The sequence below is a fragment of the Carcharodon carcharias genome, chromosome 25 (genome assembly GCF_017639515.1).
Source record: "Carcharodon carcharias isolate sCarCar2 chromosome 25, sCarCar2.pri, whole genome shotgun sequence".
In the NCBI taxonomy this organism is placed as follows: Eukaryota; Metazoa; Chordata; class Chondrichthyes; order Lamniformes; family Lamnidae; genus Carcharodon; species Carcharodon carcharias.
Window position 1 is genome coordinate 17,751,552 of NC_054491.1, and position 18,876 is coordinate 17,770,427.

The 18,876-nt window shown below is 43.9% G+C and overlaps 1 protein-coding gene across 6 annotated transcripts in view; it reads right to left on the reverse strand.

The window, feature by feature from the left end:
- Window positions 1–18,876, reverse strand: part of LOC121269706 (centrosomal protein of 164 kDa-like) — a 208,208-nt gene that overhangs the window by 108,214 nt on the left and 81,118 nt on the right. For 4 of the 6 annotated variants that reach the window (XM_041174537.1, XM_041174536.1, XM_041174535.1 and 1 more), the window contains exons 6-7: window positions 14,082–14,195; window positions 8,102–8,179 (exon numbers count right to left, since the gene is read on the reverse strand). In XM_041174537.1, the coding sequence (XP_041030471.1) occupies window positions 8,102–8,179; window positions 14,082–14,195 (192 nt within the window). Of the gene's footprint in view, window positions 1–8,101; window positions 8,180–8,961; window positions 9,003–9,572; window positions 9,709–14,081; window positions 14,196–18,876 lie in introns of those variants that run through there. The other 2 variants (XM_041174538.1, XM_041174539.1) reach the window with 2 other exon arrangements.

The window sequence follows — 18,876 nt, forward strand, 5'->3', positions numbered from 1 at the left end:
GTGAGCAATTGTTGATGTATCATATGATAAACATGAAACAATTCAGTCACAATCATTAGCCCTTTGGTCTGTGTAATATTTGATATCCTACACCGTGCACAATTGGGCACTGCTATTGCCATGACAGCCACCTTCAGTGGAAGGAAAAAGAACAAATCAATTTCAATAAACTTCACAGTGCATGTTAAAAAACAGACACATCTTGGATTCAAATTACAGTTAAACGACTTAGGTTTTGCTCTTGTTTACATCATCTGAATGCCTTCATTAGACTGGTGTCTTAAATCATACATTGTTGTCCACTGAACACTGGAATCTGACTAAATACTACAGCTTATCAGTAACCCCACAAAATGCTGTTTTGTTTTTCACTTCTCAACAGCTGCCTTTTTCTATACAAAAGCAATTTAAGTAACAACAGATTCTCACTGCTACTAGTTGGCAGACTCAATCACAGAAGTCCGTTTCAGAATCATAATGGCAATCCCTCTGAATATTAAATGTTCATTTCCATGCTAATTTACATATTTAGGAACATTAATGGTCTCTCAAATGTATAATGATTTCTCGCAAGACAATTTCCCATTAGAATTTTCAAAAGTCAGATGATGTGCAGTGCATCAAGCCACTTCTTTTGAGACAGCAAAATTGAACTATGAGATAATAGACCTTCTACCAATTCCCTCTCTTCCTCCACTGCCTCCACCCCAACCCCCAGCCTTTTAGGGCTCTAGCTGTCCTCCTTAGTGAGACTGGTGGGACAATGAGATTGCAGATAACAGTTTAAGTAAACAATCCAATACCATGATTAGACTGTACACAGTTAGGCTAATTCCTGCCTGCTATCATGGTTAGGAACCCAATTAAACTCAAGGTATGTAAGAATTTACATATTTCCTGATCGGGTTAAGGCTTGGAGGCTTCACGAGTGACATTCAGACTTGCTGCACATAAATCATATTATACTATCTAGTCTTTAGGTCAGTATAATTCCAATATGACTAAACAAAAGCAGAATTAAATGTTTTAAAAGGGTTTCATCTCCAAATATAAACAATTCTGAACTTTGATCAATTCCTCTGAAAGGTTTTCTGAACATGGTGCTTGAAGCTGTTATAGCCAACTGGAGGTTGACAATTGCACAATGCTGGGTTAGGCCCAGTTTAGAGAATCCATTGGAGAAACACTGGAAATCAATAACTGTTCCACGCCAGAAGGTTATGGGTTGAAGCCACTCCACAGGATTCGAGCAAATAATCTAGCCTGTCATGAAAATGCAGTACTGTACTGAGGGAATGCTGCATTGTTGTTGATGCCATCCTCAAGTTAAGATATTAAACTGTGGTTCCATCTGTCTATGTAAAAGATCTCACAGTTCTCCTGGTGTCCTGACCAACAATCCTCTCTCATCAAACATCACCAGAAAAACAGATCATCTGCGTATTCATTTTATTTGATGCTTTTGGGTCTTGCTTTGTGCAAACTGGCACCTTGTGTTTACCTTAAGTGATCGGAGTGTTCTTAAAAAGGAACTAATTGATTGATGGACAACTTTAGAACATGCTGACGACATGAAAGGTCCTAAATAAATGTAAATTCTTCAGGTCACATATCCTCTTCACCAAAGACCATTTACTTCCAACTCTGTAACATCACCTCTGACCTTAACTTTGCCCACTTCTTGCTGTAACATTCCTTTGTGCCTTTGTCATCTCCAGATTTAAGTACTCCAATATTTTACTGGCAGGTCTCCCAATCTTCACCCACCATAATCTTCAGTTTATCCACAATTTTAATGCCCTTAACCAATGCTGCAGCAAGATTAGCTCAGCCATCACACCTGTTCTCATTGACCTACAATGGTTCCTGATCCTCCAGCGCATCAAATTTTAAATTCTTTCTCTCTCAGAAATATTGAGGTCTTGTACAGAAAATGGAGTGGTCAACCATTTCTAGAATTAAAGGGGTCAGTAATATACAGTATGCAGTCTGCTCATGGTGGACTGATTTGCCTGTTTGCCGTAACTGGGATAAATCGAGTAATTTCCAATATCAGGGACATTTCTACTGACAGAAAATCTTTTGAAAGGGTTAAAGTATTATAGCTATGTATTATAATAAAAGATCCACTGAGAATTAATCCTCCCTGATCCCAAAGTCTCTCCAGCCTCTTCATTTTGGCATTTCTACTATACTGGAGCTATGATGGCACTCACTATTTATCTGAACAACCCAAGTGAAAGGAATATTTGTCAAATGATTGATGCTCGATCAGAAGCACTGATAACCAGAGAAACAACAAGTCACTCTCCAGGTGCCGTATCTTCACAATCTAACTTTACACAACAAACTCCACCCCATCCTCCTTAAAGCAACATGAACTTCATCAACTCCCTGAAAGCCAGAAACTAGCCACAAATATGCTGGTTGTGCAGGAGACTTATCCGGATAAATCAGTAATTCTGTCCAAACAGACCAATTAAAAAATAACCATGTTACTGAATGTGATTTGCCTAGTTTGTTCAACTGTCTAGACACTGCATTGGTTATAAGTGGCCTACACCCTGCTTAGTAAATTTTGGTCGACTTTTAGAAAAAAATATTAATTTTACTCAGGTCCTTATGTTCTACTCTCGCTCTCTCCGCTCTAGGCTGCTGCATGCTGCCACAGACTAAGAGCAGTTCTGTGTGTCCCAAAGAAACTCCACTGGAAATAACCAGGACCAGCACCATTCCAAGAGTTGCATCTAGCACATTTGAGATTGCTGGCTGGAGGTGAAGAGTACACAGTTGTAACATGGCTTTCTCAATGTTACCTCAACAAACATGAGTTTATGTAATGCCTTTAATGTAGCTAAGTTCCCCAAGGCACTTCACATTTGGGGGTCAGGCCAGAGAAGGGAGTAGGAGAAGGAAATTAGGGGAGCTTGCCAAAAATAGCATCAGGGAGGTAAGTTTTAAGAACAATTTTGAATGTTGGGAGAGATGCAACAAAATTAGTCATACCTCTTAGCGTTTTCAGTAGAGTGACTCCAAGATGCATATGGCACTGTTAATAACAGCAAAGATGCTGGCCAGGGAGATAGGCTTTCCTCTTGGGCGTAATAGTGACATTTAAAAATATATGTATTTTCTCCATAAAGTATGGAATTATTTTAAGTAAAGGGTAGCCCCCTAGAATTTCCTTCCTCTTTAGGCACACTTACAGTCAGCTATATCAAAGCAGGCCACCTGCCATGATCAAAGCTGAACATGCAGCAGCAATATAAATTAGGACAAGGAGTGGGGGGGAAGGTGAGTTATAGAAGTATATGTAGGACAAGACACAAACTGAAGCAAGAACATATAAAGCAAGAACATGTTGAAGGGATCAAGAGGTCTCATGATACAGAACATGGTACAGAAAGAGTACAAGAGCAGGGAGGTTATGCTGAGCTTATACAAGACACTAGTTAGACCTCAGCTGGAGTATTGTGTAGAGTTCTGGGTACTGTATATAGGAAAGATGTGATCACATTGGAGAAAATGCAGAAGAGTTTCATAAGAATAGTTCCAGGGATGAGAAACTTGAGTTATGAAGATAGATTGAAGAGGTTGGGACTGTTTTTGGAGAGGAGAAGGCTAAGAGGAGATTTGATAGAAGTGTTCAAAATCATGAGGGGGCTGGATAGGGAGAAACTTCTTGCTTGTCAAAGAATCAAGAACGAGAGGACACAGATTTAAAGTGATTTGCAAAAGAAGCAAGTGTGATGTGAGAAAAAACTTTTTCACCCAGTGAGTAGTTCGAGTTTGGAATACACTGCCTGGAAGTGTGGTGGAAGCAGGTTCAATTGCGGCATTCAAGAGGGCAATAGATGATTATATGAATAAAACAACGTGCAAGGGTATGGGGAAAAAGCAGAAGAATGGCACTAAGTCATGATGCTCATTTGGAGAGCCAGTGCAGACACAACGGGCCCAAGGGCCTCCCCCTGCACTGTAACAATTCTGTGATTCTATTCTATGAAATGAACAATGGCGCTATATATAAAGAAAGACTTGCATTTATATAGTGCTTTCATGACTACCAGACGTCTCAAAGTGCTTTACAGCCAATTAAGTACTTTTGAAGTGCAGTCACTGTTGTATTGTAGGAAACCCAGCAGCCAAGCTTGCACACAACAAGCTCCCACAAACAGTACGATGATAATGACCAGATAATCGGTTTCTTTGATATTAATTTAGGGACATATATTGCCAGGACACCAGGGATAACTCCCCCGCTTTTCCTTGAAATAGTGCCATGGGATCTACCTGAATGTAATCTGATATTCACAGTGCTAAATAATCCAGATCCAATGATCATAGAACTGGTCAGGTGGCTCCGGTAGCCAATGACATATGAAGCTGGTGTCAATGACAGAGCAGCCACAATGATGGATAGCCGTAGGTGGCAGGTACCAAGGCAGCTGTTAACAGTAAAAAAAAAATCTTGTAATTTAAATTAAAATAATAATTAACTTTATATCTCTGCACGTCACAGCAGAAGTATATTGATTTTGATGGGACATTGTTCTGTACTTGTTATAAGGAGCAGCACAAACAACAGATGTTACACTTTCAAAGCTGTTTGGGTTAAGTTTGTCCGGATGTGGTCAGCTATTCTCAATTGCGTTTTACTGCCCCCTACTGGAAGCACTCAGTCCCAAACTATATTTTCTTTTGATGAGAATGGGTCAAGGGGAGAGAAAGAAAATTCACTGTACACAACTGTGTTTAGCAGGGAAATGCTCACATCTTAGTAAAATTGAAGACTATTTGTATCTAATGAGTTTTACAATTTGCTTTGCTTTCACAAAATCGAGTACAGCAAGGTTTATGGAGTGATCGGAGTGAGTTGGTTAATCAGAAATCTCCTCTTGCCCAATATTTCGCTCAAGAATTTTTATGTCAACTCTTTTTAGATGCTTACTCCATGTTAAAGTCTCCATTTGATAATGTAATTTTTCCACAGTTTTTCAATAAAAATGGTTCAATAGACAATAATCTTCTATAATTAATATGTAGCTATAATAATTATTGCTAGTTTATTTGCCAGTAATCAGCTCCTGGGGAACAAATAAAAATCTGGGAGCACAATATTAAGTCAAGCTGGTGCCCAGCTCCGAAATCATTATTGTCTCCATTATTACTTTTTAATGTACATGGTGCCAGATCTCCAGTGAACTCGGCACATCTAACATACAATTAATTTTTTTAAAAATTAACAGGTTTTAGAAAAGCTAGAGTCTACTTTTAATTCAAAACGCTTGATTCAACTTCTGAATTTTTTTAGCACGCAATTCTTACCCAGTTTAACATTGCTTAATTCAACTTTGATTGTCCCAAGTTTTTCTAGTGCAAAGAAACAACTTTACATCATCACAATCGTCAGTATACTTTATTATAAAAGTGACAAAATATTTTCCCACAGGTTGAAAGCAGCAGCTCAGTCTTGCTGTTTTGCTGACTTTTATAAAGCAATCAAGTTGTGCTCCTGTGGTTTAAGATGTCGTCAGAACTACTGAAGTAAATTATCACCTTGTAACATTGCCAGTCATTGGTTTTTCATTTACAGTTCAACTTGTACTCAGTCTTTACAAATTCACCATTCATGACATATTCTTGCCACAGATTAGTAATGTACTTATTATACAAGGAACCTGATAGAGAATGGGATCAGAAGCAGAGACAGGGGTTGGAGAAAGCCACAGTGGAAACAAGGTAAAATAAAGATAAAAACAAAAAAACTGCGGATGCTGGAAATCCAAAACAAAAACAGAATTACCTGGAAAAACTCAGCAGGTCTGGCAGCATCGGCGGAGAAGAAAAGAGTTGACGTTTCGAGTCCTCATGACCCTTCGACAGAACTTGAGTTCGAGTCCAAGAAAGAGTTGAAATATAAGCTGGTTTAAGGTGTGTGTGTGGGGGGGTGGAGAGATAGAGAGAGAGAGAGGTGGAGGGGGTGGTGTGGTTGTAGGGACAAACAAGCAGTGATAGAAGCAGATCATCAAAAGATGTCAACGACAATAGTACAATAGAACACATAGGTGTTAAAGTTAATGTTGGTGATATTATCTAAACGAATGTGCTAATTAAGAATGGATGGTAGGGCACTCAAGCTATAGCTCTAGTGGGTTTTTTTTTTTTACTTTTTTTTAAATAATGGAAATAGGTGGGAAAAGGAAAATCTTTATAATTTATTGGAAAAAAAAGGAAGGGGGAAACAGAAAGGGGGTGGGGATGGGGGAGGGAGCTCACGACCTAAAGTTGTTGAATTCAATATTCAGTCCGGAAGGCTGTAAAGTGCCTAGTCAGAAAATGAGGTGTTGTTCCTCCAGTTTGCGTTGGGCTTCACTGGAACAGCAAGCCAAGGACAGACATGTGGGCAAGAGAGCAGGGTGGAGTGTTAAAATGGCAAGCGACAGGGAGGTTTGGGTCATTCTTGTGGACAGACCGCAGGTGTTCTGCAAAGCGGTCGCCCAGTTTACGTTTGGTCTCTCCAATGTAGAGGAGACCACATTGGGAGCAACGAATGCAGTTGACTAAGTTGGGGGAAATGCAAGTGAAATGCTGCTTCACTTGAAAGGAGTGTTTGGGTCCTTGGACGGTGAGGAGAGAGGAAGTGAAGGGGCAGGTTTGCATCTTTTGCGTGGGCATGGGGTGGTGCCATAGGAGGGGGTTGAGGAGTAGGGGGTGATGGAGGAGTGGACCAGGGTGTCCCGGAGGGAGCGATCCCTACGGAATGCCGATAAGGGGGGTGAAGGGAAGGTGTGTTTGGTGGTGGCATCATGCTGGAGTTGGCGGAAATGGCGGAGGATGATCCTTTGAATGCGGAGGCTGGTGGGGTGATAAGTGAGGACAAGGGGGACCCTATCATGTTTCTGGGAAGGAGGAGAAGGCGTGAGGGCGGATGCGCGGGAGATGGGCCGGACACGGTTGAGGGCCCTGTCAACGACCGTGGGTGGAAAACCTCGGTTAAGGAAGAAGGAGGACATGTCAGAGGAACTGTTTTTGAAGGTAGCATCATCGGAACTGATGCGACGGAGGCGAAGAAACTGAGAGAATGGGATGGAGTCCTTACAGGAAGCGGGGTGTGAGGAGCTGTAGTCGAGATAGCTGTGAGAGTCGGTGGGTTTGTAATGGATATTGGTGGACAGTCTATCACCAGAGATTGAGACAGAGAGGTCAAGTTTTAACACTCCACCCTGCTCTCTTGCCCACATGTCTGTCCTTGGCTTGCTGCATTGTTCCAGTGAAGCCCAACGCAAACTGGAGGAACAACACCTCATCTTCCGACTAGGCACTTTACAGCCTTCCGGACTGAATATTGAATTCAACAACTTTAGGTCGTGAGCTCCCTCCCCCATCCCCACCCCCTTTCTGTTTCCCCCTTCCTTTTTTTTCCAATAAATTATAAAGATTTTCCTTTTCCCACCTATTTCCATTATTAAAAAAAAACCCCCACTTGAGCTATACCTTGAGTGCCCTACCATCCATTCTTAATTAGCACATTCGTTTAGATAATATCACCAACTTTAACTTTAACACCTATGTGTTCTATTGTACTATTGTCGTTGACATCTTTTGATGATCTGCTTCTATCACTGCTTGTTTGTCCCTACAACCACACCCCCCCCCACCTCTCTCTCTCTCTCTCTCTCTATCTCTCCGCCCCCCACACACACACCTTAAACCAGCTTATATTTCAACTCTTTCTTGGACTCGAACTCAAGTTCTGTCGAAGGGTCATGAGGACTCGAAACGTCAACTCTTTTCTTCTCCGCCGATGCTGCCAGACCTGCTGAGTTTTTCCAGGTAATTCTGTTTTTGTTTTAAAATAAAGATAATCTTATTAGGTGTCATTACCATCCAGTGAATAAATTAAATGTTCAGGCTCCATGCCCAATTGAAATCATCCTAAGATCTCTAATGTTCTAAGGGTTTCTTGGACTGAATTTGGAAGAGCTGTAATTTTAGGGTAACTCATACAATTTTACTTAAAAACGAAAATTTAGGCTACATGAACAAATTTTATTAGTTTCTTTATAATAGAGTAGCTATGGTTAAAAAATAGTCATACCTCATATTCAAAACCATCACCAAGAGTACCCACATCTATGTGCAGGTTTTTCATGAGCTGAGCAGTATCAGGAGCACTCTGTGGAAATAAATGATTTGGTTATTAATTTGGAAGTCCCCAAAGGCCCTCTCTACCCCCTCCCCCAACTTAACAAGCTGCCAGCAATCCCACACCAGCACCTTGTCTAAGCAGAGATTTACATTACATTTATCAGAGTTCCTATTAAACTATAATGTCTTTGTTGAATGAAATACACCATTAAATGGTATTCAGTTGAAGTTAGTGCTCTCTTGTGCAATAACAAAGTCAAGGAGCTAAGCAGCAACAGTCAAATCATTTTTTCATAAAATCACCAGGAAAGATGCTATTTTTGTCTACAAATGCCAACTTAAGGCATATCAACCCATTGTGCATAAATAATGTATACGATATTAATATTCAGAAACATCATGCAACAATTCAATTTTCATAAGAGTATCTGATCAAGACTCATTGTTGTCACATGGTTCATGGTTCAATGGCAAAATAATAAAGGACCAACGATATATGTGTGGCACAGAACCTAACTCTGAGTTTCCTTAGATTGCTAGTTAATTTTACCAATTTTTCTAAAGAAGATTGATGAGAATAGAGCAATTGCTTTTAAATGTTTTCATGCAGGAGACTCCTTACAAAGACGCTCATATTCCCAGGCATCTCCTGCAAATACTGGCAGATGGAAAAGAGTTACTGCTATACAAAGGAAAAGTTCAGAAACTTTTAATTCACATTCTATAATAGAAATACTGTTGGTAAGTCAACCAATGGAGAAAAACACTGAAAAAAGATTGAACACAGAAGTCTGAAGGCATTTTGCTTACGTGCAGTGTCGGTCAAATGCTCTTGCGACCTTCCTGGGAGCCCAACACAGAGCCACTGGGGATAAAGGTCATGGTTTGAATGTCAGTTTCTATTTGACCATTAAATTTCCCCTTAAAAAAAAATTGGGCAATGCTGGCAAAGCTGCATCTAGTGCCCATATTTGCTGCCTTGCTTGACAGTGGTCCTTTTCAAGAGTAACTTGTTTGTGCCACTGGTTGGGCCACTTCATATGGCATCAAGGGTTGACCACACAATGTAGAACTGGAGTCATATATAGGCCAGCTTGGACAGGACTGGTGGGCTCCCTTCCCTAAAGGACCCAATGAAAGAGCCGGATTTTTAATGACATTCTGGTCACTTTCCTGGTAGTTTGTCTTGTGACAGTTCACAAATTACCTGATTTATTCAATTTAATTTGTTATAATGTCGAGGGAGAGCATTAACTTTAAAAAAATTCGAACTTCTTATAATAAATAACTTTTCCGTTATTTCCTGAAAGAACTACACCGCAAGGTTTCAAGTTTAAAGCAAAGACTTTTGCTGTACAAGAATTAAGCAAAGCAAGTACTACAAATTGAACACTATATTTTGCAAATCCTTATCTACAAACCTTAAATTCTTAACAGGCCACTTCCCGTTCTGTTTTTAACTCCATCCAAGAGTTCTGGCACTTAAGACTTACAGAGCTCTCTCTGCGAGGATTCCACATCTGATCTCTTTCACTAGCTTTGCCAGGCAGGTCAGACAATTTTAATTTGTCAGGAATTTTGCCGGAGGTGATCTCATTGAAATGTATAAAGATCCTGAGGGGACTTGACAGGATGGATGCTAAGAGGCTGTTTCCGCTTGTGGGAGAGTCTAGAAGTAGGGGATACAATTCAAAAATTAGAAGTCTCCCATTTATGACTGAGATGAGGAGAACTTTTTTCTCCCACAGGGTCATTAGTCTGTGGAATTCTCTGAGTTAGACTTTCGTTCGAAGAGGGAGTCAAGAGTTATGGGGGGCATTGTTTTTTTTTAATTCATTCAAGGAATTCACTGGCTGGGCCAGCATGTATTACCCATCCCTAGTTGCCCTTGAGAAGGTGATGATGAGCTGCCTTCTTGAACTACTGCAGTCCAATGTAGTGTAGGTATACCCACAGTGCTGTTAGGAAGGGAGTTTCAGGATTTCGATCCAGCGACAGTGAAGGAATGGAGATATATTTCCAAATCAGGATGGTGTGTGGCTTGGAGGGGAACTTCCAGGTAGTGGTTTTCCCATCTATTTGCTGCCTTTGTCCTAGGTGGTAGTGGTCGTGGGTTTGGAAAGTACTGTCTTAGGAGCCTTGGTGAATTCCCATAGTGCATCTTGTAGATGGTACACACTGCTGCTACTGTGTGTCGGTGGTGGAGGGAGTGAATGTTTGTGGATATGGTGCCAATCAAGTAGGCTGCTTTGTCCTGGATGGTGTCAAGCTTCTTGAGTGTTGTGGGAGCTGCACTCATCCAGGCAAGTGGGGAGTATTCCATCACGCTCCTGACTTGTGTCTTGTAGATGGTGAACAGGCTTTCGGGCGTCAGGAGGTGAGTTACTCGTCGCACGATTCCTAGCCTCTGACCTACTGTTGTAGCCACAGTATTTATATGGCTAGTCCAGTTTAGTTTCTGGTCAATGGTAACCCTCAGGATGTTGATAGTGGGGGATTCAATGATGGTAATGCCATTAAACGTCAAGGGGCAATGGTTAAATTCTCTCTTGTTGGAGATGGTCATTGCCTGGCATTTGTGTGGCGCGAATATTACTTGCCACTTGTCAGCCCAAGCCTGGATATTGTCCAGGTCTTGCTACATTTGGACATGGACTGCTTCAGTATCTGAGGAGATGCAAGTGGTGCTGAGCGTCGCGCAATCATTAGCAAACATTCTCACTTCTGACCTTATGATGGAAGGAAGGTTATTGATGAAGCAGTTGAAGATGGTTGAGCTGAGGACACTAGCCTGCGGAACTCCTGCAGTGAAGTCCCAGAGCTGAGATGGCTGACCTCCAACAACCACAACCATCTTCCTCTGTGCTAGGTATGACTCCAACCAGTGGAGAGTTTTCCCCCCCAATTCCCACTGACTCCAGTTTTGCTGGAGGTCCTTGATGCCACACTCAGTCAAATGCGGCCTTGATGTCAAGGGCAATCACTCACCTCACCTCTGCAGTTCACCCCTTTTGTCCATGTTTGAACCGAAGCTGTAATGAGGTCAGAAGCTGAGTGGCCCTGGCGGAACCCAAGCTGGGCATCGGTGAGCAGGTTACTGCTAAGCAAGTGCCACTTGATAGCACTGTTGATGACCCCTTCCATTACTTTACTGGTGATCAACAGTAGGCTGATGGGGCAGTAGCTGGCCAGGTTGGATTTGTCCTGCTTTTTGTTTACAGGACATACCGAGGCAATTTTTGACATAGCCGGGTAGATGCCAGTGTTGTCGCTGTACTAGAACAGCTTGGCGAGGGGTGCAGCAAGTTCTGCAGCACAGGTCTTCAGTGCTATTGCTGGAATATTTGTCAGGACCCATAGCCTTTGCAGTAACCAGTGCCTTCAGTTGTTTCTTGATAGCATGCAGAATGAATTGAATTGGCTGAAGATGGGCATCTGTGAAGCTGGGAACCTCCTAGGAGGCCGAGGTGGATCATCCACTCAGCATTTCTGGCTGACGATTGTAGCAAATGCTTCAGCCTTATCTTTTGCACTGATGTGCTGGGCTCCTCCATCATTAAGGATGAAGATACTTGTGGAGCCTCCTCCTCCAGTGAGTTGTTTAATTGTCCACCAACATTCACAGCTGGATGTAGTAGGACTGCAGAGCTTAGATATGATCCTCGGTTGTGGGATCGCTTAGCTCTATTTCTTGCTGCTCATGCTGTTTGGCATGCAAGTGGTCCTGTGTTATAGCTTCACCAGGTTGACACCTCATTTTTAGGTATGCCTAGTGCTGCTCCTGGCATGCCCTCCTGCACTCTTCATTGAACCAGGGTTGATCCCCTGGCTTGAATGGTACAGTGGGGGATATGTTTGGCCATGAGGTTACAGGTTGTGTTCAAATACAATTCTGCTGTTGCTGATGGCCCACAGTACCTCATGGGTGCCCAGTCTTAAGTTACCAGGTCTGTTTGAAATCTATCCCATTTAGCATGGTGGTAGTGAAGGATTTCGTCTCCATAGTGACTGGGCAGTAGTCACTCCTACCGATACTGTCATGGACAGATGCCTCTGTGGCAGGCAGGTTGGTAAGGATGAGGTCAAGTATGCTTTTCCTTCGAGTTGGTTCCCTCACCACCTGCTACAGAACCAGCCTAGCAGCTATGTCCTTTAGGACTCATCTAGTTCAGTCACTTGTGGTGCTACCGAGCCGCACTTGGTGACGGACATTGTCCCCATCCAGAGTTGATTCCGGAACCTTGCCACCCTCAGTTCTTCCTCCAAATGGTGCTCAATATGGAGGAGCACTGATTCATCAGCTGAGGGAAGGCGGTACATGATAATCAGCCCGTGTTTGACCTGATGCCCATGAGACTTCACGGGATCCGGAGTCAATGTTGAGGACCCTCAGGGTACCTCCCTCCCGAATCTACACCTCTGCTAGGTCTGCCCTACCGATGGGACAGGGCATACCCAGGGATGGCGGACATTAGTGTGTATGTGTATATGACGATGTCAGGCTGTTGCTTGACTAGTCTGTGAGACAGCTCTCCCAATTTTGGTACTAGCCCCTCAGACATTAGTAAAGGGGACTTGATAGTAAGGATGTTAGTAAGGTCAAAAGGGCTGAGTTTACTATTGTTGTTTCCAGTGCCTAGGTTGATGCCGGGTAGTCTGTCCGGTTTCATTTTTTTGAGACTTTGTGGTGATTTGATACAACTGAGTGGCTTGCTAGGCCCTAAAGGAAGGACTTTTTTTTTAAAATTCTTTGGTGGGATGTGGGTGTCACTGGCTAGGCCAACATCTATTACCCATCCCTAACTGCCCTTGCTCAGAGGGCATTTAAGAGTCAACAACATTGATGTGGGTCTGGAGTCACATGTAGGCCAGACCAGGTAAGACCAGGTCAGGCCAGATAAGGATGGCAAACGTTAATGAACGAGATGGGTTTTTACAATAATCGACAATGGGTTCATGGTCATTATTAGATTTTTAGGTCCAGATTTTTATTGAATTCAAATTCCACCATCTGCCATGGCGGGATTCGAACCCCGGTCCCCAGAGCAATACCCTGGTTCTCTGGATTACTAGTCCAGCAATAATACCTCTACACTATCGCCTCCCCATAAGTCAAGAATTAAGGGGGGCATTGTAGGATGGAGCTGAGGCCACAATCAAATTACCATGACGTTATCAAATGGCGGAGAAGGCTCGAGGGCCAAATGGCCTCTCCTGCGTCTAAATCTTCTGCTCTTGTGTGACATTTCATTTCGAGCATGGGATCTGCTTGTAATTTCTGCTCAGTGACTTCAATTTAGAAACACCCCTTATTCCTAATGGCCTCTATGCTTCAGAAGATACACACACCATTGGCTCCTCACAGCCATCCAAGCTGACTGCTACTTCTGTGAGAAAAACAGATAAACCCTAAGCAAAAGACTGCCTCCCAACAGTCTATCCTCACAGCACACCTGATATGTTCCAGATAGAGATTTCAATTAATTAACTTCAATTGTAAACTGATCCTTTGATCTGAAAAATATACAAATACCTTACCTGTTGCTTCTAAACCTTTCTTTGAACTGGGACCCACATGAATAAATTAAACTCCTTATGGAGACAACTGGATATCTTGTCTCTACCAAGACTCAAAAAGGGGTAACCCATTGTTTAGTGTTTTCACACTTACATCTCTGACCTCTTTAAGTAAAGATGGACTATCTTTGAATTATCTTAGGGGTGTTTAAGAGCTTCTCAAGCCAAGCTTTTTTTCCTGCTTGTCTTACATTTAAAAATTCTATTCTCAAACTACAAGTTATATCCCTAAACCATATGAATCATGAAATTACATATTCATAACAAATTTCACAGCTTGCTATTATGAGAATGCAACACATCACTTCGGGAAAGCTATTTTAGTATCATAACCATTAGACTTCTATATCTACCTTCTCTCCGCTCAGATCCTCATCATCTTCACTGAAGTCTGCCAGGTTCATGGAGATCTTCCCTTCATGCTTTTCTCCTAAAAGACTTGATGAGAGGCCTCCTGTCTTAGGGATCTTTCAAGAATGGAAATGGTTATTAAAAGCGCAATAAATTTGTGTTGAAATATGTAAACATTTTGATGAAAATAAGCTACTTTTACATTCAAAATATGTAATTTCACATCTGATGGCAGCAGAGACCCAATATTTTTTTGTACTGAATTTATATCATTCTAATATTTAGGAGAGTGTGACTGAGAGAAAAACCCGGAGCAGAGAAACAATTGCAGTGCCAGCAGTTTTGGGACTTTTGTTATTTTATGAAATATTCAACAGAAGAAATATTAGCAGCAAATTGGAGACTACAGACAGAATGATCCCAGGTTTGCACTAAGTGCAATAGCAGGCCTGAAAAAAGTCACTTTGCCTATTGGCCACAATGGCAGGTTTTTGCGTTGTATCGCCCCATTCCTGGCATGTCCCACCTCATTAATAATGCGTGCACGAGAAACACTATGGATCACTGGCAGGGCAACCTCTGATTCACACACCCTGCTGTCAGCTCAGGCCTTCAATGATCCAGGCTCCACCTTTTAAAGGGTGGCCCTGCACAGAACTAGCTCTCTCTAAGGGATCGAAAGTTGCTGCAAAGTCATGGCTGCCAAAGGGAGGCCCCAAATTTAGTGATGCCTCCCTCGGGCACCTACTGGGCACAATGGAGGCCTGCATTGAAGTCCTCTGCCCCCAATCTGGGCAAAAACCAGCTAGCAAGGTCACTAGTGCACAGGGATCTCGATCACAGCCAGTTCGAGGGACATTACCATTCACTCTCTCACACATGCCTTCACCTGCCCTACAGATCGTGTCTTCATCCTATCCATGGCACCACTCACCACCCACGTATGCCAGGCTTCCTTCTCATCTGGCCTGCAGGCTTCCTGCTTACGCTCTCTCCATCTGTTTTCATGCAGGACAAGCTGGCACACAACAAAAGGGAGAGGTCACAGACTGGTGGAGGAATGCCCGACATCAAGGTCCTCAGAGTTAGGGTATAGCAGTCAGCAAGCTGCCTCCAGCACTGTTGTGGATGTCGGGGGAGCACCACGATGTAGTTGGCAGGGTTAGGAAGGTTAGGAAGATTTAATTGTACAATCTGGGCATGGGTGTTAATCTCTTGTACATAATGTTCATGATTGTAAATAAACTCCCAAGAATGTCTCCTTGCCTATGACTCCTTGTTCTGATGAGCAGTGTTCCTGTCACTCAGATGTGAAACCTTGGTTCCTGTACAAGATAGAGGAAGGGGCTCAGTGAAGGGCCTCTTCCCTGTGCAGTGTGTAACTTTCAGACAAGTGATGGTCCGGCTTCACACTCACTGGACACATTAGTGATGCCTGCACCTCAACGGCATTTGTTATTGCTGCCAGAATGTCATGGGCAAGTGTCACAGAGTTCCGTCATTCTCTCTTGTGCTCACAGCACCTTTGAGGTGGGGCTGGCCCCCCCATCTCTTCAGAAGTTGTGATCGGTGATGCTGTGCTCCTGGAGAGGTCAGGTGCTGAAGGCTGACAGGTGCATTTAAAGTTTCACAGCTGCGTCTCCATGGTACGACCCTGATCACAGAGCGCAAGCGAGCTGCTCTCAGTCAGATAGGAGTTAGACATTCACATAGCCTATGTGAAGATCTATGGCATGTCCTCATTGCCTGTCATCATCATCCTCCTGCATCTTGCAATTATTAGGGCCTCTGCTGCGTCAACATGACATGAGCATGGGTACCGAGGGTATGTGAGCTATCATTAGCCACGCAAGAATCATACATTCACAGATGCAAGGTGAGGGTGTCAGGATGGTCCTCAATGCATCTCATCATCATCCTCATGAGTCTAGCGCCTATGAGGGCCTCCTGAGCACACCTGCCTCGTCTAGCCAGTGCATTGGCCTCATCAGTGCAACCTCACCTTCGAGGTCCTCATCATCATCATCCCCTTCGACAATCTCCTCATCGGAGGAGACATGCAGCTCTTCCATCTCCTCCTCAGCCTGGTCCTCCCTGTCGTTGTGGAGCGTGCAGCAAATGACGATATTGTGCAACACCCTCAATGGACTGTATTGCAGTGTTGCACCAGGTCTGTCGAGGCACCGGAACCTCATTTTCAGAATGCCAATCGTTTGCTCCAAAGTCCAGGTCATGGCCTGAACCTTGTCATATTGTCTCTCTACTGTAGTTTGAGGCCGCAGCACGGGCATTATCAGTCACATCCTCTGCGGGTAGCCCTTGTAATCGAGGAGCTAACCTTGCAGCCAACCCTGGAAGTTGTCAGGGATCTGAGACCTGCTAAGAATGTAGGAGTCATAGACACTCCCTGGGAATCGTGTGCAGACCTACAGGATGCATTTGTGGTGGTCGCACACCAGCTGAACATTCAGCGAGTGGAAGCCCTTGCAGTTGGCTTGGTCAACTGCTTGTTGCCATGGAGATCTAAGCGCCAAATGAGTGCAGTCGATGGCACCCTGCACCTGTGGAAAACCTGAGATCTGTGCAAATCCCAGAGCTCATGCTTCCTGGCTTTCCTGATCCCAGGCAAAATGCACTGTTCTGTGCCTTCATGAATATGGCATCCATGACCCCCTGATGCACTCGTGTGTGGAGGCTTGTGAGATTCCACACAGGTCACCTGTGGAGCCCATGAAGGAGCCACTAATGTAAAAATTAAGTGCCACGGACATTTTCACGCCACTAGCAGTGGATGTCCTCTATGTCCCTGTGGCAGGTGACATATGGAGCCAAACAGTTCCCTGGGCATGCACAGTCTTTGCCGACACTGGTTCTCTGTCATCTACAGGAATGACAAGTGCTGTCTATAGACCCTGGGTCTAGTGAAGCGCCTAAGAGCAACAGCTTGCTGTGGATCTTCAGCTGCATGCGCAGCAAGTCCTGCCACCCCTTGATCTTGAGGAAGGTGCTCCTCCCTTGATTGAGCCTGGCGCCGCAGCCGCTCTCTTCTTCTTCCCTGCTTCCTGTAAGCTATGAAGTGAACTGTTAAATCACAAGACTCCATGATCCTGATGTTCTTCACCTGCAGGATCAAAGAGAGAGACGCATGGGTTGGCACAGACGTCCTAAGAACCTCTCTTGGCTCAGTCTGAAGGTCCCTTCATGCATATAGGAGTGTGCTGGCCGCCACTTGGGTGGCCAGTGTGTAGTGTGCTCAGTGGCTCCCTAAAACCCCACTTACCTCTGCACCAGTCCACCTGACCAATTGGCGACAGCTTTGGCCACTGGACTGCATGCTGTACTCTCAGCTCAGGTGCAGACATTCTCCTAACCCACACTGCAAGGCTGCGCTGTTAGCTTGAACCATGATGAACACTGGTCCAAACCAAGACATTGCAAGTGCCTTCACCAGTGATTGCACCATGGGCAACTTTCACAAGGGGGTTCTACAACTTGCCCAGACAGCCAATTGCTCTGTTGTCCCCTAAAACATACATTAATTTGCAGTCTGCGCCAGAAGGGTGAAAAGTTCTGGAGCATTTGGTGGGCTTTTGCGTTGCTCCAGTGAACAGGAAAGCTTCAAAGGCCTGACTCCAAGTATATCAATGGAGCTGCAACTGAACAGTTTCAGCTGCAGAAGAATGCTCACTTTTGACAAACTTTTCCAACTGCATGGCTGCTTCCCTCACCACCCCGACTCCCTGACCACGTGCTTGAATGCTTCCTTCAGTCTATGCTGTCTTGCCCCCACCCCACCCCCTGCCATGTGCTTGTGTAGTTCCTTCAGTCTGTGCTGCCTTGCTCTCTTCCCACCACCGCCCCCCCAACTCCCCACCAGCTTGACCCCCAGTGGAGCCCTTGCCCCGGCACCATACTGAAAGCCAGCTGGGAAAATACAACTTGCCTGTGCTCCCTGCGAATGTACGGTGCCTCTTTCTTGATGTCCTATAAGCGATGCTCACGAGCGTTGCGCAAGGTTGTGTGCGCTCACCTCCAAGTTCCCTTCAAAGTTCAGGTCGTGAGGTGCACGCCTTTTAAAGGCAGTCGTGAAGCACGTTGTTCTGAAGTCACACCAACGTGTGTGGTAAATTTGACATGGGGGTCTGATTCCAGCAAGCAGGGCTTATGAGATGCTAAAGTGGCAAAATTAGGTTCCCAACATGCGACGGTGAGAAACGTGGCCCACCACTGACGGGTGGAGTGGATGATCACAAACTAGTTTCAAGGTGGCATGAAATCAATTTTTGGTCTTCTTGCCATTTGCCATTTCCCACCCCCCAACACCACCTGCCATGACTTCCGAAACCACCGGGGTCAGTAAATTCTGGCCAACAAATCTCTACAAGCTATCTATGAGCTCTCATGTTGGGCAGATCATTTTAGAACTTCTTCAGTTGTATCACTAGGATTTCACAAGTGTCATGGCCAGGACTATGCCCACTATGTACTATACTATGTACCCACTTCACACAGTCCTTTTGGATGAAAAATTCCCTTTGGCCCATTTGACCTCAAACCGTCCAATTTAATAATCCGATCACATTTCCATTTCTGCATCTAGCTGTTTATTAAGTAAATACAGCATTCTGGCCTCAGCCACCTCTCCTTGCAACCTGTTGACCACCTCCTGTGTAAAGAAAACAAATGCCTGATGTTTTCCCTAAACTCATTCTTCACAAGCTTGAAGTTGACCATTTAAGGGAACCTAAAACAACAGTTGATAGGTTTAGTGTAGCATTTCCATTGTGTCTGTTCATT